Genomic DNA, 23,139 nt, shown 5'->3' on the forward strand with positions numbered 1-23,139 from the left:
ATCCAACTGCATTTTGTTATTGATGTTATTGACGTTGGTCTGCTGTGTGAATCTACCATGTTCTGAAAACTAACTATAAAAACGTGTATCTTCACCCCACGTGTTGTTACTGTGTTGTTTCATGCCGGCTATAGAAACATGAAAAATATGGTGAAAAATATTACTTAATTACCAAGGTTAGAATTGAATTTTTGCAGTTTTACAGTTTTGTGAGTCACAAAACTGACAGTCACATTGAGAATGGTCACTCATTTGCACCTTCCTATCCAAACATATTTATCAACACACATCCCAATTATTGTATGAGAGTAATAGTCACATTATGCAAGATGTTAGGCTTACAAATCTATTACATATCATCCTTCTTCAGGTTCAGTTTTGTTGCATCATCTGATTAAAAATGTTTCATATTCCTTTATCATGAAAGACAGACTTCTGTTTTGTGTTTGATCTGCTGATTAGGACCTGTTAAGATCTGTGCTGATTTTGCAGTTTCAGGCATGTAGAATGAAAAACATCATTTTTTTTTGAAAACGTCTCATATCCATCTTTAATGATAGATTTCCGTTTTGTGTTACATATGCTGATTATGATCTGTGCTGATAGTGCATCGCTTTAACTCCTGGTGCTGCAAGGCATTGTGGGATGGCATTATATCTGAAGCGTACCCTACATCGATGGAGATAAGATAGGAAGCATTGAAGAACTAGCATTTTAGAGAATTCAAAGTCTTTCATTATGGTTGCCACTTAGACACTTCCAGGTTATTTCACTCAGGAGCCTTACAAAGCAAAAATTGACTATTCGACTACAGCCAAAATTAATTTAAATTGGGATTCAAAGTGTCATTGATTCAAACTTCTTTGCTGTCTATAGCTCTGCTTTAAAACAGCAACTGTTGCAATTGTGTGCTGCTTTGAGCAGGTGTTTTAAAGTGATGCTTCACCTAGGATGTTGTACATCTCTGGGTCCACAGTTTTTGAGGTTGATCCCCTATTACTTGTGAACCACCCAAGATCACTGAGATTGCACAGATGGTGAGGCAGCTTACCGTGGTATCCGCAGTGAATTTCTCCAGGCCAGTGGTAAGGATATCCTTCTGGCGTTGCAGACAATCCTTGCTTCCATTTAAGAGACAGGTGTCATCCTTGCATCCTTGCTAGGGTCATCCTCAACAAGCTCCATGATCACTCGCTTGCCCATCAGCGGTCAGCACAGTCTACCATCAACTGCATCCTGGCATTGAGGGTTCTCATCAAGCGCATATTGAATATTGGCAGAGGTTCTTGGCAGCTTGTGTCAATTTTCGCAAGGCGTTCACTGGATCCCCCCGGAAGTTGCTATCATGGGCAGCCTATACTGAAGCTGCCACATGGCTTAACAGGTTAAGTCGTTGGCCACTGTTCCCACTCCACCTTTTTTGTAGGCAGTGGTGGCTTAATGGTTAGGGACTTGCATTTGTAATTGAAAGATTGCAGGTTCAAATCCCCAACCAGCAAGGCACCACTGAGGTACCCTGAGCAAGGTACCTCCCTCAAGCACTGCTCCCCAGGTGCTGAATTAGCTGCCCCCTGCTATGTCACATTGTCTCATATGGGTTACATGCAGAGAACGCATTTGTTGTGTGCTGTCGTGTGTCAACAATGACAATTAATCACTAAATTCTACTCTGGTGCTGTACAGAGTGGAGGCGGAATCTCTGTATTCTTTCCAGGGGATTCTGGGTTTCATCAGGGGTGTGTTCTTGCTCTTACTCTGTTCAGTGCTGGCATGGACTGGGTGTTGGGCAGTGTCCTAGGGTCCAGTGGCTGTGGGGCATCTTTTAATGGGAAAGATTTTTCCAGATCTTGACCTTGCCAGAAATGATGTGATCTTAGCAGAATCAGTATAGGCTCTGATTGAGGCTCTCAAGAGACTGGAGCGATTGTCTGGGCCTTTGATGACCTCAAACCTCATCACCAATCTGTTTGTCTACTTAGAGAACATTGACCTCGTCCGAAGATTCACTTATTTTGGCAGCAACATTCATGTCTCTGGTGACTCTTCCCATAAATAAAGTCAGTAGATCAATTTGGAGAGCATGGGGGGGGGGGGTGGGTCATATGATTCGTTCCCGATATCTTTGTAAGAGGACAAATGTCCAAGTCTTTAGAGTCCTTGTGTTCCCTGTCTTGCTATATGGCTGCAAGACAGGGACACTATCCAGTGACCTTGACCACCATGGATACACTGGTTTAACATTGTACTGAATGATGTGTTGCTCAGGGTGGCATCAGTTACGAAACTATGGCCATGTGGCACGATTCCCTGAGGGTGATCCGGCTTACAGGATCCTCATTGCTGAGATCCCGAGTGGCTGGTCCAGGCTAAGTGGACACCCTCGTAGAGTAGCACCTGGCGATACCAGACAGATGGGCACTTTCAGAGGGTAGAAGTGGACCACATGTTAGCCTGGGGGGGCTCACTCACTGGGATACCGGGTGATTGGTCATGTGGTAGTCATGGTAATGCACTGTACAAGTGAATGTTTCCCAATCTGACCTGAGCCATGTACTGTATATGGTTCAGATAATTCAGTCAATGCTATGAGCTGAGCCTATGTTTCTTTTCTTGTTTTAATGCAGGCACTTAAAGTACAAGACACAAAGGGTACCGAATTAAGTGAAACAGTGTCTATATTGCAGTGGAGGTTATATATGAACATGAACATAATGGACAAATTACAATACTACTATATGCATCGCCATTCTATTGGATAACAGCTCATTAGTAACATTGCATGCGACTGTGTTCATTAACGTAGCGTGTTTTTAATTTGTCATTAGTCTCTATTGTTCCAGCAGAGCACCTGTACAATATTATTTGAGCTGAATGAAGAGTCGGGATAATGAAGTTATAAAGCAGTTAGTTTACATGTGAAATGTTTTCTATGTTCTGTTATGAATAAAATATAGGTTTATAAGATTTCCAGATCATTGTATTCTTTTAGTTTTTACTTGCAATTTTTTTTGGAATTGGGGGTGTATTTTGTTTCTAAGTATGCTTGTTATCGTGCTTTGCACTCTCATCTCACACCCCCATAGTTGGGGATTTGAATCCCACCCACATTCTCTGGATGGAATTTCCATATTCTCTCTGCATCATAAAGGTTTCCTCCTGCAGTCTGAAGACATGCAGTTAGATTGATTACGCCCAATTCACACTTCAGTTTTCCGCAGTTTGTTACTGTACTGGCACAATGTGAGAATTTAGAATTTTCACTGCCTGCAGTTCAGATTTCAGGTCTAGCTGACTTTCTGTGTCAGTGCACATGGACTGCGCAGATGCATTGTCATCACTGTGCATATCTTGTGCACGCAGTTCAATGACAGTGGAAATGAAGGGTTAAAAACCACACCGAAACAGGAAATGCAACATTATATCTGCATAACACATAAATTGTGAGTGCAGTGTATGAGTGGCACAGCTGCAACCATGTGCGAAGCATTCAGCAAGTGTCGGTCAGTGCTGGTAACCGGGGCCAGCAGGGGCCTGGGGCTGCAAATGGTCAAAGATTTGGTGAAGAAGCCTGAGAGGCCAGGTTTGATTATCGCAACTGCCCGTAACCCAGCGGCTGCAGAGGTACTATACCCTTTCTATTCATGGATACACATATACATGCACACACATACACACACATACATGGAGCAATAATTAATACAATATAATATATCATGACATTTTGGAAGTTTGCCTACGGGGAGGGGGTGGGGGGGTGCTGGCAGTTAGATCTGTTCATTTGACTGGACACTGTACATCAGGGCAGAGCAGGGCACCGCATATCAGGGCACATCAGGGCACTGCACACCAGGGCACTGCACATCAGGGCACTGCACACCAGGGCACTGCACATCAGGGCTGTGCTGAGACTTTTTGGGGGGCAGGTGTTTAAAGGTTAAGAAAGGGGTACTCAGTACCAGGTGTGTAAATTGATTCGATTGTGATTATTGATTAAACGACTAGATGTATTGAAATTCTTTCATTTCTATCCCAATTAGCCTTAGTTCATGAATTATTTGAGTAATTTGATAACCTAAATGGCAACCATTTTTAATTTGACTGAAGAAAATTTCACAAATGTTACCATAGGAACTTAATTACATTTTATATGCATTAATATTGTACTAATAACAGGCTAAAACATAAATGGATAGGCAGAATGCACTCATTTAATTGTTTATAAAAGTAAAGGGAAATTGGAGAAACCACGTCTGACAAACTAAGCACACCCCATGATTCAATAGCTTCCAGAACCACCTTTAGCAGCAATAAATTAATTAATTAAGTAATTGTTTTCTGCGTGGCCATTTCAGTCTCTCACATTATCGTGCAGGAGTTTTGGTTCGGCGAGTTGTTCCTTACCACTGTCACCTCTGACTTGCTTCCTGGCAGGGATAATGTAAAGCGCATCGAGACAAAGAAACGTTCTGAAAATGCATCATATAAATACAATTGAATTGAAATGAAAAAATACTGTAGAGTGCCTGTCGAGCTCATGCACAAATTTACATTAAATAGTTTGGGCAAAATGGGCAGGTGCCCAGGCAACCCCAGCCTCCGTACATGTCGCACATCATTTGCGGGTGTCGGGGGAGGACCTATAAATTAACAGGAGACTCCCTGAACTTACGGGAGAGGTGGGATACCTGCAGGTATTTTATATCGATACTAAGTCGACATCTATGGAGAACGAATTAGTAACTCGAGAGCATGAATTAGTACGATACAATATTTTTTATACCATGACACCCAAGGAGCTCCATATAAGGGGCTTTTTAGTTATCTGATCTCTTAAGCAGACTGGATAAATGTATCTTGAATTAGGTTTTTCTTTGCAATTCTAGGACCTTCAGAGAGTTGTCAAAGAGCACCCCAGCATCCGTGTTGTAACACTTGGTAAGTAGAGGGCGCAAGTGGTGCGTCGACACTTTTACCATCCTAAAAATGATAATATTAAACTCCCTTTGTTTGTTTGCATAAAATGCTTTTCCAAAATAAAGTAAGGCCCACTCCCAGCTCAGGTCCTCTCAGCGAATGAACCGCGACTGCCGCTGGCCCTTTAAAAGCCTGAACCGCCTCTTATACACATACATGTGAGTAAATGGTGTGTGTGAGTGTGTCCTGTGATGGACTGGTGCCCCGTCCTGGGTTTTTCACTACCTGGCACCTGTTGGGCCTCACACCTCTGGGACCCGGGTTCGAGTCTCCGCCTGGGTCACGTGTGTGTGGAGTTTGCATGTTCTCCCCATGTCATCGTGGGGTTTCCTCCAGGTGCTCCGGTTTCCCCCCACAGTCCAAAAACATGCTGAGGCTAATTGGAGTTGCTAAATTGCCCGTAGGTGTGCATGTGTGAGTGCATGGTGTGTGAGTGTGCCCTGCGATGGGCTGGCCCCCCATCCTGGGTTGTTCCCTGCCCCCAGTAGGATAAGTAGTTGGAAAATGGATGGATGGATAGATGGATGGATGGATAGATGGCACCTGGTGGCTCCAGACATACTGAACAGTACAAGCAGCTACAGAAGATGGATGAGGCTCAAACTATAATGTGTGCAAACCTCACATTTCTCAGTGTGATAAGACCATTTAACTGCGGCAGATAAACTTTTTGATTATTCTGAATAACTCGTACAACTCATATAGTATTAAAGAAATGATAATTCAGCTTCTTGAAGGAGTCATTTTATGTCATAACACAACGCATTTCCCTTCCTATATTGGATTAGGGGTTTTCCCATAGAAATGAATGGATGGTCCCCATTTAGATAGGTACACCAACATGTGTGTGTGGGGGAGGGTCTCAAAATAAGGAACGCTTCTTTACAACAAAATGCCCATTGTAAAATATTTACTGTTAAGCTGCTTTTAAATAAAAAGTAATCGTGTTCATGGCAAAATGGGCAGATGCTCAGGCATACTTAAAATAGTTCATTTTTGTTAGAAAGCTTAGCAACGATTTAACGTAATCAGCGTAGGATATTGATATAACAATAGTTAGGGCTATAGGTTGGAAATATATTTTTTTTATTTTAAGGCTTGTGTATGATTTTAAAATGAGGAAATGAATAGTATTTTCAAATAAATATTTACGTTTATTACAAAGTGTTTACTATCAAGTAAAATTATTACTGTTAAGATGATTTTAAATAAAAACGTCATCTTGCTAATGTATAATCTAAACTGTAATTGGAATCGATTCCAAAGGTAGGGAAAATAAACTCAGGCTCAGTTTTGAAATGTTTGGGACCACCTGATATTTGAGTCACTAAGAACGTAATGAATGTGTTTTATCATCCTCTAAGATGTGACCAGTCAAGCCAGTATAGATGCTGCCGTTGAGGAGGCGTCATCTCTGCTGGGGGCCGAGGGGCTGAACTGCCTTATAAACAACGCAGCCGTCGGCAAGACTATCAACCTGGAAATGGTGACAGCCGAGGAGATGCTGAAGACATATGAAAGCAACACTGTGGCCCCTCTCATGGTCACTAAGGTACGAAGAAGTTGTGTGGTCCTCTGGTAATTAAGAAAGCACAATTAACTGATATATGTTTATTGTTTTTTGGGGTAACATCGTCATCTTACCAGTGGTGTCAGCAGAAGATTTTGATTGGGGTAACAATCAAGGGCCAGTTATATTTTTAAGGGTGGCTGCACTGCACTAGAAAATAATGCATATTTTTCTTTTTATTATTTTGATATGTGGTGACAAACGGGGGGTTTATTTATTTACTTGGGCTAGCTGTGGCCCCCCTTAGCCATCCCTCTCTACCCCTTAGATCCAACGCTACGTCTCACAGCTCTGTGCCTGGGGGTTTGAATCCCACCTAAAATCTTTATATGGAAATTCTGTTTTCTCCCCATTGAAAGCATTTCTCCTGCAGTCCGAAGACATGCAATTAGGTTTATTAGTATCTCTAAGTTGCCTGTAGCCTGTGATTGTTTGTGTGTGTGAGCTGCAATGGACACAGTATATATATATATATATATATATATATCTACGTATATATATATATATATATCTACAAATGTTTATTGTTTTCAAATTTCCCATCACTTGCATGAACTGGACAGCTCTGTCTCTACCAAAACTTGATAACAGTATTTTTTGTCAGTTAATTTTCTGATTTTTAAGGCTGTTATTTTTCTATTGCAGGCTTTTTTGCCGCTTCTGCGAGCAGCTGCGATGCGTGGCTCTGGGATGGGGATCCACAGAGCTGCTGTGATCAACATGTCCTCCATTCTTGCTTCCATTCAGCTGAACTGGGGAGCTTTGGCGGAATTCAAGTGCTATCCCTACAGGGCCTCCAAGGTGAGCGCTCAACTGTTCCAGGATCAGATCTGAGCACCTCAATCCTCTGCTCGGCTTGAATGAATTGTAACGTGTGTTTTGATGTGCTATGTGCTGAATGTTCAGCTGCAGCATGGATGAGACTGGTTAGATGTAGAGGTAGAATAATTTGTGTTCCAAAACAGCAACTAGGAATATAACCAAACCCAGTTTTCAACATATACCATAATGGTGAGGTCTTTCATTGACTGACCACTAGTCATACAAACAAGATGGAGAAAGAGGGCAACCAATTAAACACATGTAGGGATAATTAAAAAAATAATGATACTAACCAAGATTATATTTCATTTTTAAATAATTAATATAAATAATTAAATGATAAGATAAAAATTGTATTAAACCTTAACAAAGCTTTTATGTTGTACTTATATTTCACTTTTTGAAAAACTCAGGTGTCAGGGGTCCAATTCTCTTGGAAAGTTGTATCTTGAATCATCAAATTGCATTTTTAATGTAGAGAACATTCAGTGAAAGAGTGAAACATTTCACAATCAATAAAGTATCGATTGTTACTATTCTTAAGCTGATCAGAACCTGCTCATTTCTGATGTGGTTCCTGACACAGGCAGCCTTGAACATGGTGACGAGGTGTCTAGCCGTAGATCTGGAGTCGGAGGGAATTCTCTGCGTGGCCGTCCACCCGGGCTGGGTGCGCACTGACATGGGGGGGCCACGGGTGAGTGATGGATGCTCTTTTGATGCGTTTTGCCGTGTGGATCCTCTTTAGTGAGCATCAGGACCGTCTGCATAATCCACACCCTTATATTCTGTGTACTGTACTATTATTTTTAGGGTGAGCTGAGTGTGGGAGAAAGTGCTTCTTCAATCCTGAGTGTGCTTGCTGGATTGTCTGAAAAGGATCACGGAGGATATCTGGACTACGCAGGGAAAACACTGCCTTGGTGACATTTCCGTTGGGAATATTTTGTGCGCCTCCTTAATTCCTCTTTATTGTAACTTGGCTGTAGCCGTTTAATTCTGAAATAAATTAAACTAGCTAAATATTTCTTTCTTTCTTTCTGTATAAGTGATGTGATGGAGTTTAGCACCACCACTGTCAAGTGCCTTGGGGCGACTCTTGTGAAAGACGTTATATGAAATTTAATTGAATTGCATAGCACAAGCAGGTCTAGAAAGCTGAAGCATGGATGGGTGGATGCAGGGGTTGTTATTTACAGAGGTGGAGATTTCAGGTCCAAAGAGTACAAATCCAGACCAAGATTTTGTTTGAACCAACCAGTTGAGTATAAAGAGTCACAATCACAGAGAACTTAACTGCTTGGTTGAAAGAGGAAAAGGAGCAAGCCGGTTGGTGACTGTTTTACAAGTAGAAAGGTAGCCTTATGATTAAATAGGTTATGGTAAATGTGTCGGATGAAGGCGGTTAAAATATCAGCAATGTGATCTTGCACAGGCTGCCACTGTTTCTTCCTGTTCTTAGATGTTCACTAAGTTCATGCTAGAAGTACTAGTGGTTTTGCACGTATCTGCATGCAGAACAACATGTACAGTTCCGCTGCCATCCTTTCTGTGATGGAAGGCAAACCAAACTGGTTACTGTGTAATTGCCATTTGTTAAATCTGGAAAGTCACAGTATTGGTAGTAAAATATGAACTTATGGAATTTTTCCACACGCACTGAAATATGATGACAATAGTGATGAAGGTGCGGTGATCGTACCTTTCAGCCTCAGGTAGGATAAGAAGTCAATGACGGTGTGTATTTCATTCTCATTTGCTATTCTCAAAGGTCCTGTAGAAACAGGTCACAAAATGACCATAAATATTGGCCTATAATCTCACATGAATGATGTCATAGCTGTCCTTCAGCACATACTCTTTCCCATGACATTCACCTGATTTGAAGTCGTCTTCCGTGAGCAGGTCCCTCTTCCCCGCTAAGCCGTGCTTGTCGCTGAGGCCTCTGTGGCTGTCGATCGCATCTGTCCACAAAAGAGAGCCACAGATAATACACCTGGTCCACCTGGTGACACCACCTCTCTCCCCGCCTCCCCCCCATTCCTCTGCTCTATCCGTGCACCCATGACTCTCAGACAGCATTTTAGGGAAAAGGGGGGGGGGGGCAAAGCAACCTGCAGGCCTTGAGTCAAAGAAAAGCGTTCAGACTGCGTGTTCGACAGACGCGGGATTGAGGATGCAGGGAAACGTCAGAAGCAGACAGAGGGTGTGGAGGAAGGATTTCACACACAAGTAGAAGCAAAAAGGCTCCACTGAGGTGAACTGGGCAGACGGAACAGGAGAGGACTGCAAACCCGACATCAAGGCCCACCTGCACCTCACACTCCTGATGGACACATAAAGACACAAAGGTTTGCAGGAAACCAGACAACTGTGGTCGTCTCTGCATCCTTATTTCACAAACTAGGACTTACGCTTTCGGGCAAATCCTCACCTGCCTGCTACTGATCATCGATGGATTCTGAAGTTGTAATCTGTAACCCCCCAGTTTAAGCCCCTTTGATTGTGAGGTCCTCAACATCCAGATTAGGACAGTGAATTACAGAGATTAAGTACCAGTAACGCTAAATAATGTCTTTATCAGTCACATAGCTGTTGTTTTAATGCATCACCAAATGCGAATGTTTCCCCTCCAGCTCTAAATGCTTTTTCTGGTTCAAACAATATGATGGTTTACCTTATTATAAGAGCTGTCAGAAGTATGCTTTCACAAAGGTAACCTAAACATTAAAGCCATTTTAAAATATACAGGGGGTGTACTATGCATCAGTGTGTTCTAGATGCCCATCTCTGTTAATTTACCCCTAAGGGCTTTGGGCTGTGATTCACCGGCTCCATGTCACACAGGCCACACACACTAAAGTACAGACACAGAAAGCAGCGCATCATGGAACAGTTTCTCTGTTGACTTCAAGCGACCTGCAGGAGCATCTTACATTCACCAAGCAGCTCCTCTCTCCCCCTTGCACTGGGAGTATCCTTAATCTGTATTAGGTGCTCAATACGACCTGAAACAAAGGGATGATTGCGTTTGTCCTGGGCTTTGAACACTTCCTGCGGTTTGCATTTTTCGTGTTCTAAGCAAAAAAAACGCATGCTTGTGAAGGCTGAAAGCAAGAATATCCCGATGTGCACTAGTGCAGAACCCAGCTTCCATGGATGCCACTAGAACTTCCAGCATGAACTTATAGTAGTGAACCTGTACGGAAGACGGGAAGAACCAGTGGCAGAAAACAGAGGCATTAATCAGGAAGATATGTGTTTGTATTCATAATACCGTCACTGACTGAGGTCCCCCTGTTCATCTCTCAGAAATCTGAGCCCTTGATAATTCACAGGACATTCTACAAAATACGTACATTCACTGACCTGGATTGTACTAGCGAATAAAACTAGTATGATCAAAAAGTGACTAAAACTGACTGGATTCTTCATTTTCGCCATTGTTTCTGTAAAGGAAACTCTTCGTAAGAATAAGGAAAACAATAAGTAGGCTTTATTGTCACCATACTTCCATATGATGAAATTGTGGCCACATCCCTTCCTTTTGCAGCTCATTTGAGAAACATACACACGTGGACAAAATTGTTGGTACCCTTCAGTCAATGAAAGAAAAACTCACAATGGTCACAGAAATAATTTTAATCTGACAAAAGTAATAATAAATAAAAATTCTATGAAATTTAACTAATAAAAGTCAGACATTGATTTTCAACCATGCTTCAACAGAATTAATAAAAAAAAAAAACTCATGAAACAGGCCTGGACAAAAATGATGGTACCCCTAGAAAAGACTGAAAATAATGTGACCAAAGGGACATGTTAATCCAAGGTGTTTCCACTAATTAGCATCACAGGTGTCTACAATCTTGTAATCGGTCAGTGGACCTATATATGGGGCTCCAGGTAGTCACTGTGTTGTTTGGTGACATGGTGTGTACCACACTCAACATGGACCAGAGGAAGCGAAGGAAAGAGTTGTCTCAGGAGATTAGAAAGAAAATTATAGACAAGCATGTCAAAGGTAAAGGCTATAAGACCATCTCGAAGCAGCTTGATGTTCCTGTGACTACAGTTGCACATATTATTCAGAAATTTAAGATCCATGGGACTGTAGCCAACCTCCCTGGACATGGCCGCAGGAGGAAAATTGATGACAAATCAAAGAGACGGATAATACGAATGGTAACAAAAGAGCCCAGAAAAACTTCTAAAGAGATCCAAGGTGAACTTCAAGCTCAAGGAACATCAGTGTCAGATCGCACCATCCGTCGTTGTTTGAGCCAAAGTGGACTTCATGGGAGACGACCAAGGAGGACACCATTGTTGAAAACAAGTCATAAAAAAGCCAGACTGGAATTTGCCAAACTACATGTGAACAAGCCACAAAGATTCTGGGAGAATGTTCTATGGACAGATGAGACAAAAATTGAACTTTTTGCCAAGGCACATCAGCTCTATGTTCACAGACGGAAAAATGAAGCATATCAAGAAAAGAACACTGTCCCTTCTGTGAAACATGGAGGAGGCTCTGTTATGTTCTGGGGCTGCTTTGCTGCATCTGGCACAGGGTGTCTTGAATCTGTGCAGGGTACAATGAAATCTCAATACTATCAAGGGAGAGAAATGTGCTGGCCAGTGTCAGAAAGCTTGGTCTCAGTCGCAGGTCATGGGTCTTGCAACAGGACAATGACCCAAAACACACAGCTAAAAACACCCAAGAATGGCTACGAGGAAAACATTGGACTATTCTAAAGTGGCCTTCTATGAGCCCTGACCTCAATCCTATTGAGCATCTTTGGAAAGAGCTGAAACATGCCGTCTGGAAAAGGCACCCTTCAAACCTGAGACAACTGGAGCAGTTTGCTCATGAGGAGTGGGCCAAAATACCTGCTGAGAAGTGCAGAAGTCTCATTGACAGTTACAGGAATCGTTTGATTGCAGTGATTGCCTCAAAAGGTTGTGCAACAAAATATTAAGTTAGGGGTACCATCATTTTTGTCCAGGCCTGTTTCATGAGTTTTTTTTTTTAATTAATTCTGTTGAAGCATGGTTAAAAATCAATGTCTGACTTTTATTAGTTAAATTTCATAGAATTTTTATTTATTATTACTTTTGTCAGATTAAAGTTATTTCTGTGACCATTGTGAGTTTTTCTTTCATTGACTGAAGGGTACCAACAATTTTGTCCACGTGTGTAGATTATAAAAATTGAAACAATGGAGATATGAGAGTAGACATATAGGAAGCAGTAAACAATCTGAGCAGCAGATTCTATAAATACGCAGAGAAATAGGTTACAGTGTATTGAGGTGTTGTATTTGCAATTATATTTACAATATTTCCTGAGAAGCGAGATGTTGGTAAGTTTGCGGAGTGGGGAGAGGAGAACAGAGGTCTGAGAAATAAAATAAAAAAATTAAAGTTTAAATTAATGATATTTCAATTCTTGTATATTGTCGTGGCTCATTTCTGACAGAATGGCCCTTCTTCTGGTGACAGCCTGAACGTAGAAGCACCAGACCTCGGATTTCACTGCTTGGCTCCACGCCGTCTGTTCGTTCCTCTTCCTTTCATAATAAAAGCTGCTGGTTCCTTCACCGCCGTCTCTACTACCATACAGACACTTTTTATTCATTTTTCTTTGGTTAACACAGTGGTTTAAAAACATCAATACAAATATTTAGTAGCACTGCATTGTGTTTCGTGGGTTTTTATTGGGGTTTTTTTATTGCAGTATTTTTTAAAGTAAAAATAACACACAGAGGTCACTGAATATCTAGACAGTTTGATTTCAGACGTTAGACCACTCACAGCAAGACTTCAACAAAGAGGATGCGCATAAAAAATCCTAAATACAATATCACCAAGGCAGTGTTTTCCCTGTGTGGTCCAGATAGCCTCCGTGATGCTTTTCAGACAATCCAGCAAACAGATTTAGGACTGAAGAAGCACTCTCCTCCACACCTAGGTCAGCCTAGAGGAGAAAAATAACCAGACACACACGTGCATGCAGAAATGCACACACACACAAACATCGAGTAAACATATCTTTATGGGGACCGCTCATTCATCTTTAGGGGAAAAATGCTAACGATAACTTTGACAACCCTGCCCTAACCATAACCGTGAGCAACCAGCAAAATACAAGAGTTTTTGCATTTTTAGTTTTTTAGTGATCCTTTACAGACAAACCAGCAAGCACACTCAGGATTGAAGAAACACTTTCTTCCACACTCAGCTCACCCTAAAAATAATAGTACAGTACACAGAATATAAGGGTGTGGATTAGGCAGACGGTCTTGATGCTCACTAAAGAGGATTCACACAGCAAAACGCATCAAAAGAGCATCCATCACTCACCTGTGGCCCCCCCATGTCAGTGCGCACCCAGCCCGGGTGAACGGCCACGCAGAGAATTCCCTCCGACTCCAGATCTACAGCTAGACACCTCGTCACCATGTTCAAGGCTGCCTGCGTCAGGAACCACATCAGAAGTGAGACAAAGCAGGTTCTGATCAGCTTAAGAATATTTCTATGACTGTGTTCCAAATGGTTCCCCTGTATAGGGAATTATGTTAATAAGAGGACAAATATCAACCTAATATTAATTTATTATCATTATCCATCCATCCATCCATCCATTTTCTATTCCTGCTTATTCCACGCAGTGTTGCAGGGTCCAGTGCCTAAGCTGAATGCTATTGGCACAAATCAATGAGTAACTCAGGACAGGGGTGTTAACCCATTGCAGCTACTTCCTAATGAAATAAAAGTTGATAATGTTATACCTGCCCAATGATGTAATATATTTTTGATTCCGACATTTTGTTATATTATTGGTAAGTTGTCAGATTTTATTACATTAAGAATGGAAAAATTATTACGTTTCTCGTAGTTATTGCTTCTTCAGTAGTTATTACATTTTTGGCTGCCACACCAAAGTCACAATTCATACAAGCTGAGCAGAGGAGTGAGGTGCTCAGATCTGATCCTGGAACAGTTGAGCGTTCACCTTGGAGGCCCTGTAGGGATAGCACTTGAATTCCGCCAAAGCTCCCCAGTTCAGCTGGAGGGAACCGAGTACGGAGGACATGTTGATCACAGCAGCCCTGTGGATCCCCATCCCAGAACCACGTGTCACAGCTGCTCGCAGAAGCGGCAGAAAGGCCTGCAATAGGAATATAGCAGGAGGAAAAAATCTAAATTAAATAACAAGAAATGACCATTATCACCTTTTGGTAAACAGAGCTATTCAGTTCATGCAGAAATTGGGAAATATGAAAACAATAAATGGCTGTGAAGAAGAAAATGACAACTGCATACAGAGAACGTGGGTGAGATTCCACCAAAAATGTATGTATATAAAAAAAATAAAATCATGATTTAATCATGCTTTCTTCATTTGCAGAGGGCCGTACTTTTTCGGCTACTACACTCAGTTTTCTTTTACCTTAGTGACCATGAGAGGGGCCACAGTGTTACATTCATATGTCTTCAGCATCTCCTCGGCTGTCACCATTTCCAGGTTGATAGTCTTGCCGACGGCTGCATTGTTTATAAGGCAGTTCAGCCCCTCGGCCCCCAGCAGAGATGACACCTCCTCAACGGCAGCATCTATACTGGCTTGACTGGTCACATCTTAGAGGACGATAAAACACATTCATTACGTTCTTAGTGACTCAACTATCAGGTGGTCCCAAACATTTCAAAACTGAGCCTGAGTTTAGTTTCCCTACCTTTGCTATCGATTCCAATTACAGTTTAGATTATACATTAGCAAGATGACGTTTTTATTTAAAATCATCTTAACAGTAATAATTTTACTTGATAGTAAACACTTTGTAATAAACGTAAATATTTATTTGAAAATACTATTCATTTCCTAATTTTAAAATCATACACAAGCCCTAAAATAAAAAAAATGTTTTTTTTTTCCAGACCTACAACCCTAACTATTGTTATATCACTATCCTACGCTGATTACGTTAAATCGTTGCTAGGCTTTCTAACAAAAATGAACTGTTTTAAGTAAGTCTGAAAGAGCAGTAATCTATAAAAATGAAAAGGAGCGGAACTGAAAATTCTTTTCAGGATAGTAGGAGTGCACTTGCGCCATCTGCTGGCAGGATCGACTTACCAAGTGTTACAACATGGACGCCTGAGGACTCCTTAGCAACTCTGTGAAGTTCCTAAAAACCTCAAAAAAAAACGTAATTCAAGATACATTTATCCAGGTTGCCTGAAGCGATCAAATATCGACCTAGTATCCCATACGAAATAAATGCTTATATGAAATGTTACTCTGTCTATTATTTATAAAAACACATTCGAAACACCACGTAATATTTACTATAACCAACTGGACCTGCTGGAAATAGGATAACATCTTCTGGATCTTTTTAGCTATTTAAGCAAAAATCGGACAATCATTTAGAAAACATTTTAAATAGACAACCTAGAAAATGCTACAAAAACGCGCGTTACCTTTATGATTATGATCAGTTAATAAAACCGTAATTATCAGTATATGACAATGAAGAGTAAAGTACCTCTGCAGCCGCTGGGTTACGGGCAGTCGCGATAGTAAGCGCCTTCCTTTCGGTCTTTTTAGCCAAATCTTTAACTATTTGCAGACCGATGCCCCTGCTCACCCCGGTTACCAGCACTGACCGACACCCGCTTAATGCTCCGCTCATTATTGTAGTTGTACCATGCACACACTGCACTCGCAATGCATGTTATGCAGGGAAAATGTTGCAATTGCTGTTAAGGCGCGGTGTTTGGCGATTTTTGCATTCGACGACTGTGGTGATAAACGTTCGGTCTGTCACATTTAAACAGCATTTCAATGAAAAAATATATCTTTATATCATATAGTGTCATAGATTTTTGCGTTGATTAGCTTGACCGTAGGTTAAATAAATTCATTGATGAGAGATATACGGATCCACAATGGAAAATGAAAAAATGTAAAAAATTTCAAGTGCTCGATGTAAAAAATAATAGAAGTTTTAATACTTAAGTATTATGCTGTAAAGAATGCGAAATAATATAAGAATTATAGTAATAGTAATAATAATAATAGAAGAAATGATAGATAATATTAATAATCAACTGAATGCAGTTTAACGTTTTATTTATGTTAAAAAATCTAAAACCGTATTTGTTATAACACTCTAAGACCCCTGATAAATGTGCGTAACATTCCACTATTACATCATTTATGGTATTAGTGGTTCATGAAACAGGGGGAGCGGGAAAAAGAATGCCGGAAGCCAATGGGATAGAGGAAAAAGTCCTGAGTATGGAGAAAAACAATCTTCGGGTGGTGCAAGTTCCACAGGCTGCCCAACAGCCTCTGGGCATGCGAACACGACAGAAAACAGAGAAGCTGCGCCTGCTTTAATAAAGGAAAGGCGTAAGCTGTGTCGTAGTCGACATCCATGGATGAGTTACTTTTCCAGGTAGGTCTGTGCAGGCTGGCAGACTAGGCTGCATCCACAATGTCTTGGAACTGAACTTCCTTTATGTGTCTTTGCATAAACATGCTCCTTTTTCCCTATCAGATTTAATTTTATTTCTTATATTGTCACCAGGTCGACGGTCAGGGAAATGTTAGGGCTTTATCTTCCTTGTTTCCCTTCCCTGTCGCATTCTTGCTCCCCGCCAGAACACGCACGTCCCAGCCGCCTTTCGATTTCCGTATATCTCTTGTCCCCTGTGCCTCTCCCTAAATGAGTCTTATTTTCGTTCCACTCCACCATTTTTGTTACACCCATTTCCACTCCTGTCCCAAAATGACAGTCCTGTTTGTTCCTCCTATGCCTGCATCACGCGCCTTTGTTTGCTGTTCGTGCCTTAAGGTCACTGCAGTTAATGTTGCAGACTAGGGGTGGATTCGCTCTCTTGGAGGATTTTCTGGAGACCCTGCATTGGTGAATCAGACCTATTTCTAGCAGCCTGCATATTCGTGGAAGTCCAGTATAATCTCTAACATATGTGCCATACGTCTAATTGTCCTTGTACGTCACTCCTGAAGATCAAAGTGAAGGAATGTTGTAGAACTTCATCTAAAAGCCCTTAGCTGTCATGTTGTCGGTACCTGTCTGGTCCTGTCCCATGTTACATCTCCCCATTCGGCCAGCAGTTCTCACTCGCCATCCTGTTTGGTGTTATCCTTGTGTGCCTCCCTGCTCCCTGGGACACCATGTGGCTTAATAGGCTAAGCGGTCGGCTGCCTGTCCAGACTCCCCTTTTGATTGTTGGTTCAAGGCTGGCCAGAGTGTTTCATGTATTCTATGCTGGAACTATATTAGTTAATTATTAACTAATTACTTAACTGCTATCTATTTTTGTTCCTAAATGGAATACATGTACTGTCATGATAAAGAGTAAAAACCATGATGTCAGTGTGTAACTAACACTTAGTTACTAGTTAATTAATGCATTTAGTAAGCTACTACCGCATTATTTGTCCCCTCAAGTAAAGTGTGACTGGCAGCATTAAATCATGCTTATGCCATAGTACTAAGTGAACTCAATTTGAAGGGTGATGATTAATTTTCTATACCTGCACATGTGGTTCCATCCAGGCGAATATCAGGGTAGTAAATCAACGTGCAATCAAAATCTTCAATTGTAACGTTGTTAATTAATATGAACTATTAAAGCAAATAAATTGCTACAAATCACTTACACAACAACAGTGCTAAAAGCTGAGGACCAGGACCAAAATTACTATTACTAGTAACAGTGCAGGGGCGGCATGGTGGTGCAGTGGTTAGCACTGTCGCCTCACACCTCTGGGACCCAGGTTCGAGTCTCCGCCTGGGTTACATGTGTGTAGAGTTTGCATGTTCTCCCCATGTCGTCGTGGGGTTTCCTCCGGATACTCCGATTTCCCCCCCCCACAGTCCGAAAACGCTAATTGGCGTTGCTAAATTGCCCATAGGTGTGCATGTGTGAGTGAATGGTGTGCATGTGTGAGTGAATGGTGTGTGAGTGTGCCCTGCGATGGGCTGGCCTCCCATCCTGGGTTGTTCCCTGCCTCGTGCCCATTGGTTCCGGGGTAGGCTCCGGACCCCCCGCAACCCAATAGGATAAGCGGTTTGGAAAATGGATGGATGGATAGTAACAGTGCAGGTGCATATAAAATTGAAACTGAAGTTGCATAGTTATATTTGTATTAAATAAAGCTCAACTGCACTGTTCAATTGTTCTAAGAATGCAGCCCGTATCTTGGAGAAAGAAATGGATTGGTGTCAACTGTACATAGGTACAGTGATCCTTGGATTTCAGCCACTTGCCAGTCAGACCTGAAGTTCATCTTCCTTTCACAGTAACAGCTGTTGGTGCCTTCATTAGTGTCTCTATTACCATACAGAGACGTATTTTTCGTTTGTTGATACACAGGTTTAAAAACATCAGTTAAACTAGTTAACAGCACTGTCTCGTGTTCTTTGGTCTTTTATTGTTTTATCTTGCAGCATTTTTAGAAAGAATACGTAACAATCCCAGAGGTCACTGAATATCTAGCAATTTGATTTTTTTCAGAAATTAAACAGTCACAGCAAGATTACAATAGAGGCCTTTTTTAAGGATGCACACAAAATATGACCAAAGGAAAAATCACCAAGGCAGTGTTTTCCCTGTGTAGTCCAGATATCCTCCGTGATCCTTTTCAGACAATCCAGCAAGCACACTCAGGATTGAAGAAACACTCTCTTCCACACTCAGTTCACCCTACAAATAATAGTACAGTACACAGAATAAATGGATAGGGCTTGAATTATACAGATGTTCCTGACGTCACAATCAACGGGATCCTCACATGAACAATATGACCTGGATCTTTGGGTGCTTTCACACCACAGGAACTTTTTTCAAGAACTAGAACTTTTTCTGGAACCAGGAACTTTTGTCGCGTTCACACCATAAGAACTGGCATTAACCTGGAAGTTATGCTGAAATGTGCGGGAAAAAAAGCCAAAACTGAGCACATGGAATTATTTTTGAAACCTCAGTTACATTTAACGCATCAATTAATACATTTTTTGTTTCTGTCTCCATATTTCCACCGGAAAATGCGATGGTAATCAGCATACTTCTGTCGAATATCACCAGAGCCAGCGGTGGAACTTGCCAGCTTATTAGCCGGATTAGCCTGGAAAATGAAAGATCAATCTGCCAGCCAGATTTAATAAGAATTATAAACATGTTGTGGGTCATATAAATAAAATATAAACAAAAGGCTGAGTCCCATTTTTATCTTGATTAATTCCCCCCAATAACTAACTAATAACTAATGAAATGACTTGTTTGTCCTCTGGTGTTTTGCCATAGTGGTGTAGTTTCACGTGAAATAATGTGTAAAGTTTAATCTACGAGATTTTTGCGTCTTCCATGCTTAGCTAGCATAAAGGTCCTAGTTCCTGTTTTGTGATGTGAAAGCGACACACAAAAGTGACCCGGAGCTATAAAAGTCCCCAGTCGAGATGGCCCAGGAACTTGTAAACATGGACCAGGTTCCGGAACTTCGGCGTGAAAGAGCCTTATCACTCACCTGTGGGCCCCCCATGTCAGTGCGCACCCAGCCCGGGTGAATGGCCACGCAGAGAATTCCTTCTGTCACCAAATCAACGGCTAGACACCTTGTCACCATGTTCAAGGCTGCCTGTGGCAGGAACCAGACCAGAATTGAGACAACAAACCAGGTTCTGATCAGTTTTCTGATTTCGATGGCTGTATTCCGAAGTGGTTCACTACTTGTCTCCCATTTCCTTACAGAGAAAAATGTAATGAGCTGATTTGAGACACAAATTTTCAAGATACTTTGAGCTTTGACACCTGACTCATTCGAAAAGTACAATACAGGAACTGGAAGAGAAGATAGGAGGAGATAGTAGCGTAAGGCTTAACTCAGATCCACCATTTACCCCACAGCCACGCTCCTGTTGCCAGTCGCTCTCCCCGGAGTTCTGACAGCTGTAACTTATTCTCCTGACAGTCAAGGCTATTTAACTGGTCTACCTGGTATCCCCTGTGTGAGAAACTGTTGACCAATTATGGTTTATTAAGTGTTTCAGATCCCTGCTGTTCCCTTTGTGTGGTTTGACGAGTGTGGTTCTCCTGGCCCGGCACGTGTGTGTCCTGATCCCTGTCTCAGTGTGAGTGTGCGTACTGTTTATTCTATGCCTTCACGTGTGCCAACCCTAGCCTTTACCCCCAAGTCTGACTGTCAGGCTTTGCAGTCTTAGGTTCTGGATTTGACTAAGACTCCTGCTTTGTGTTTTGGCTTCCTGCTCTCAGTGTTTGGGTCCCCTGCCCCTGAGGTATCTCCTTAGAGAGAATATGAATGCAATATGGTATTCATTGAACATGGAGTCAGATTTACCTGAGCAGAGAAGTGAGGTGCTCAGATCTGATCCTGGAACAGTTGCGCGCTCACCTTGGAGGCCTTGTAGGGATAGCACTTGCTTCTCACCAAAGCTCCCGAGTTCAGCTGGATGGAACCGAGTACGGAGGACATGTTGATCACAGCAGCCCTGTGGATCCCCATCCCAGAACCACGCGTCGCAGCTTCTCGCAGAAGCGGCAGAAAGGCCTGCAATAGGAATATAGCAGGAGGAAAAAATCTAAATTAAATAACAAGAAATGACCATTATCACCTTTTGGTAAACAGAGCTATTCAGTTCATGCAGAAATTGGGAAATATGAAAACAATAAATGGCTGTGAAGAAGAAAATGACAACTGCATACAGAGAACGTGGGTGAGATTCCACCAAAAATGTATGTATATAAAAAAATAAAATCATGATTTAATCATGCTTTCTTCATTTGCAGAGGGCCGTACTTTTTCGGCTACTACACTCAGTTTTCTTTTACCTTAGTGACCATGAGAGGGGCCACAGTGTTACATTCATATGTCTTCAGCATCTCCTCAGCTGTCACCATTTCGAGGTCTGTGTCCCCATCGATGGCTGCATTGTTTATAAGGCAGTTCAGCCCCTCGGCCCCCAGCAGAGATGACACCTCCTCAACGGCGGCATCTATACTGGCTTGACTGGTCACATCTTAGAGGACGATAAAACACATTCATTACGTTCTTAGTGACTCAAATATCAGGTGGTCCCAAACATTTCAAAACTGAGCCTGAGTTTAGTTTCCCTACCTTTGCAATCGATTCCAATTACAGTTTAGATTATACATTAGCAAGATGACGTTTTTATCTAAAATTATCTTAACAGTAATAATTTTACTTGATAGTAAACACTTTGTAATAAACGCAAATATTTATTTGAAAATACTATTCATTTCCTCATTTTAAAATCATACACAAGCCCTAAAATAAAAAAAAATGTTTTTTTCCTAACTATAACCCTAACTATTGTTATATCACTATCCTACGCTGATTACGTTAAATCGTTGCTAAGCTTTATAACAAAAATTAACTGTTTTAAGTATGTTTGAAAGAGCAGTAATCTATAAAAATGAAAAGGAGCGGAACTGAAAATTCTTTTCAGGATAGTAGGAGTGCACTTGCGCCATTTGCTGGCAGGATCGACTTACCAAGTGTTACAACATGGACGCCTGAGGACTCCTTAGCAACTCTTTGAAGTTCCTAAAAACCTCAAAAAAAACGTAATTCAAGATACATTTATCCAGGTTGCGTGAAGCGATCAACTATCTACCTAGTATCCCATACGAAATAAATGCTTATATGAGATATTACCCTGTCTCTATTATTTATAAAAACGCATTCGAAACACCACGTAATATTTACTATGACCAACTGGACCTGCTGGAAATAGGATAACATCTTCTGGATCTTTTTAGCTATTTAAGCAAAAATCGGACAATCATTTAGAAAACAGTTTAAATAGACAGCCTAGAAAAATGCTACAAAAACGCGCGTTACCTTTATGATTATGATCAGTTAATAAAACCGTAATTATCAGTATATGACAATGAAGAGTAAAGTACCTCTGCAGCCGCTGGGTTACGGACAGTCGCGATAGTAAGCGCCTTCCTTTCGGTCTTTTTAGCCAAATCTTTAATTATTTGCAGACCGATGCCCCTGCTCACCCCGGTTACCAGCACTGACCGACACCCGCTTAATGCTCCGCTCATTATTGTAGTTGTACCATGCACACACTGCACTCGCAATGCATGTTATGCAGGGAAAATGTTGCAATTGCTGTTAAGGCGCGGTGTTTGGCGATTTTTGCATTCGACGACTGTGGTGATAAACGTTCGGTCTGTCACATTTAAACAGCATTTCAATGAAAAAATATATCTTTATATCATATAGTGTCATAGATTTTTGCGTTGATTAGCTTGACCGTAGGTTAAATAAATTCATTGATGAGAGATATACGGATCCACAATGGAAAATGAAAAAATGTAAAAAATTTCAAGTGCTCGATGTAAAAAATAATAGAAGTTTTAATACTTAAGTATTATGCTGTAAAGAATGCGAAATAGTATAAGAATTATAGTAATAGTAATAATAATAATAGAAGAAACGATAGATAATATTAATAATCATCTGAATGCAGTTTAACGTTTTATTTATGTTAAAAAATATAAAACCGTATTTGTTATAACACTCTAAGACCCCTGATAAATGTGCGTAACATTCCACTATTACATCATTTATACAAAGTGGTTCATGAAACAGGGGAAGCGGGAAAAAGAATGCCGGAAGCCAATGGGATAGAGGAAAAAGTCCTGAGTATGGAGAAAAACAATCTTCGGGTGGTGCAAGTTCC

General features: G+C 41.2%; 4 protein-coding genes across 5 annotated transcripts in view; 1 reads left to right on the forward strand and 3 right to left on the reverse strand.

Moving 5' to 3' along the window:
* Positions 1 to 16,411, reverse strand: part of LOC125706587 (C-factor-like) — a 30,393-nt gene extending 13,982 nt beyond the window's left edge. The window contains exons 1-6 of one of the 2 annotated variants that reach the window (XM_048973329.1): positions 15,919 to 16,394; positions 15,507 to 15,558; positions 14,820 to 15,007; positions 14,382 to 14,537; positions 13,730 to 13,840; positions 12,664 to 13,343 (exon numbers count right to left, since the gene is read on the reverse strand). In XM_048973329.1, coding sequence (XP_048829286.1) covers positions 13,230 to 13,343; positions 13,730 to 13,840; positions 14,382 to 14,537; positions 14,820 to 15,007; positions 15,507 to 15,558; positions 15,919 to 16,065 — 768 coding nt within the window. In that variant the 5' untranslated portion in view covers positions 16,066 to 16,394 and the 3' untranslated portion in view covers positions 12,664 to 13,229. Of the gene's footprint in view, positions 1 to 12,663; positions 13,344 to 13,729; positions 13,841 to 14,381; positions 14,538 to 14,819; positions 15,008 to 15,506; positions 15,559 to 15,918 lie in introns of those variants that run through there. The other variant, XM_048973328.1, reaches the window with a different exon arrangement.
* On the forward strand, positions 3,432 to 8,378 carry LOC125706586 (C-factor-like). Its single transcript, XM_048973326.1, has 6 exons — positions 3,432 to 3,621; positions 4,884 to 4,935; positions 6,339 to 6,526; positions 7,190 to 7,345; positions 7,953 to 8,063; positions 8,180 to 8,378. The coding sequence occupies exons 1-6, from the start codon at positions 3,454 to 3,456 to the stop codon at positions 8,291 to 8,293; spliced, it is 789 nt and encodes a 262-aa protein (XP_048829283.1). The 5' UTR covers positions 3,432 to 3,453; the 3' UTR covers positions 8,294 to 8,378.
* Positions 8,496 to 10,930, reverse strand: LOC125706592 (galanin peptides-like). Its single transcript, XM_048973336.1, has 3 exons — positions 10,303 to 10,930; positions 9,244 to 9,330; positions 8,496 to 9,140 (listed from the first exon to the last, which is right to left on the reverse strand). Exons 1-3 carry the CDS (start codon positions 10,460 to 10,462, stop codon positions 9,004 to 9,006), a joined length of 384 nt encoding a protein of 127 aa, XP_048829293.1. The 5' UTR covers positions 10,463 to 10,930; the 3' UTR covers positions 8,496 to 9,003.
* A 2,408-nt stretch (positions 16,412 to 18,819) lies between the features above and the next one.
* LOC125706588 (C-factor-like) lies at positions 18,820 to 22,715 on the reverse strand. The gene is made up of 6 exons (XM_048973330.1): positions 22,352 to 22,715; positions 21,938 to 21,989; positions 21,254 to 21,441; positions 20,817 to 20,972; positions 19,932 to 20,042; positions 18,820 to 19,111 (listed from the first exon to the last, which is right to left on the reverse strand). The coding sequence occupies exons 1-6, from the start codon at positions 22,496 to 22,498 to the stop codon at positions 18,998 to 19,000; spliced, it is 768 nt and encodes a 255-aa protein (XP_048829287.1). The 5' UTR covers positions 22,499 to 22,715; the 3' UTR covers positions 18,820 to 18,997.
* Positions 22,716 to 23,139: the final 424 nt, after the last annotated feature.

Source organism: Brienomyrus brachyistius, chromosome 13 (genome assembly GCF_023856365.1).
Source record: "Brienomyrus brachyistius isolate T26 chromosome 13, BBRACH_0.4, whole genome shotgun sequence".
Classification (NCBI taxonomy): domain Eukaryota; kingdom Metazoa; phylum Chordata; class Actinopteri; order Osteoglossiformes; family Mormyridae; genus Brienomyrus; species Brienomyrus brachyistius.

Excerpts from the sequence above, each read along its gene's own strand:
- LOC125706586 (XM_048973326.1), top strand. The coding sequence starts at position 3,454 with ATGAGTGGCACAGCTGCAACCATGTGCGAAGCATTCAGCAAGTGTCGG. Across the intron at positions 4,936-6,338 it reads CATCCGTGTTGTAACACTTG|ATGTGACCAGTCAAGCCAGT; the intron begins GTAAGTAGAGGG and ends TCATCCTCTAAG. Across the intron at positions 8,064-8,179 it reads CTGACATGGGGGGGCCACGG|GGTGAGCTGAGTGTGGGAGA; the intron begins GTGAGTGATGGA and ends TATTATTTTTAG.
- LOC125706592 (XM_048973336.1), bottom strand. The coding sequence starts at position 10,462 with ATGCGTTTTTTTTGCTTAGAACACGAAAAATGCAAACCGCAGGAAGTG. Across the intron at positions 9,331-10,302 it reads AGAGGAGCTGCTTGGTGAAT|ATGCGATCGACAGCCACAGA; the intron begins GTAAGATGCTCC and ends TTTTGTGGACAG. Across the intron at positions 9,141-9,243 it reads GGAAGACGACTTCAAATCAG|GACCTTTGAGAATAGCAAAT; the intron begins GTGAATGTCATG and ends CTGTTTCTACAG.
- LOC125706588 (XM_048973330.1), bottom strand. The coding sequence starts at position 22,498 with ATGAGCGGAGCATTAAGCGGGTGTCGGTCAGTGCTGGTAACCGGGGTG. Across the intron at positions 21,442-21,937 it reads CGTCCATGTTGTAACACTTG|ATGTGACCAGTCAAGCCAGT; the intron begins GTAAGTCGATCC and ends TCGTCCTCTAAG. Across the intron at positions 20,043-20,816 it reads ATCCCTACAAGGCCTCCAAG|GCAGCCTTGAACATGGTGAC; the intron begins GTGAGCGCGCAA and ends TTCCTGCCACAG.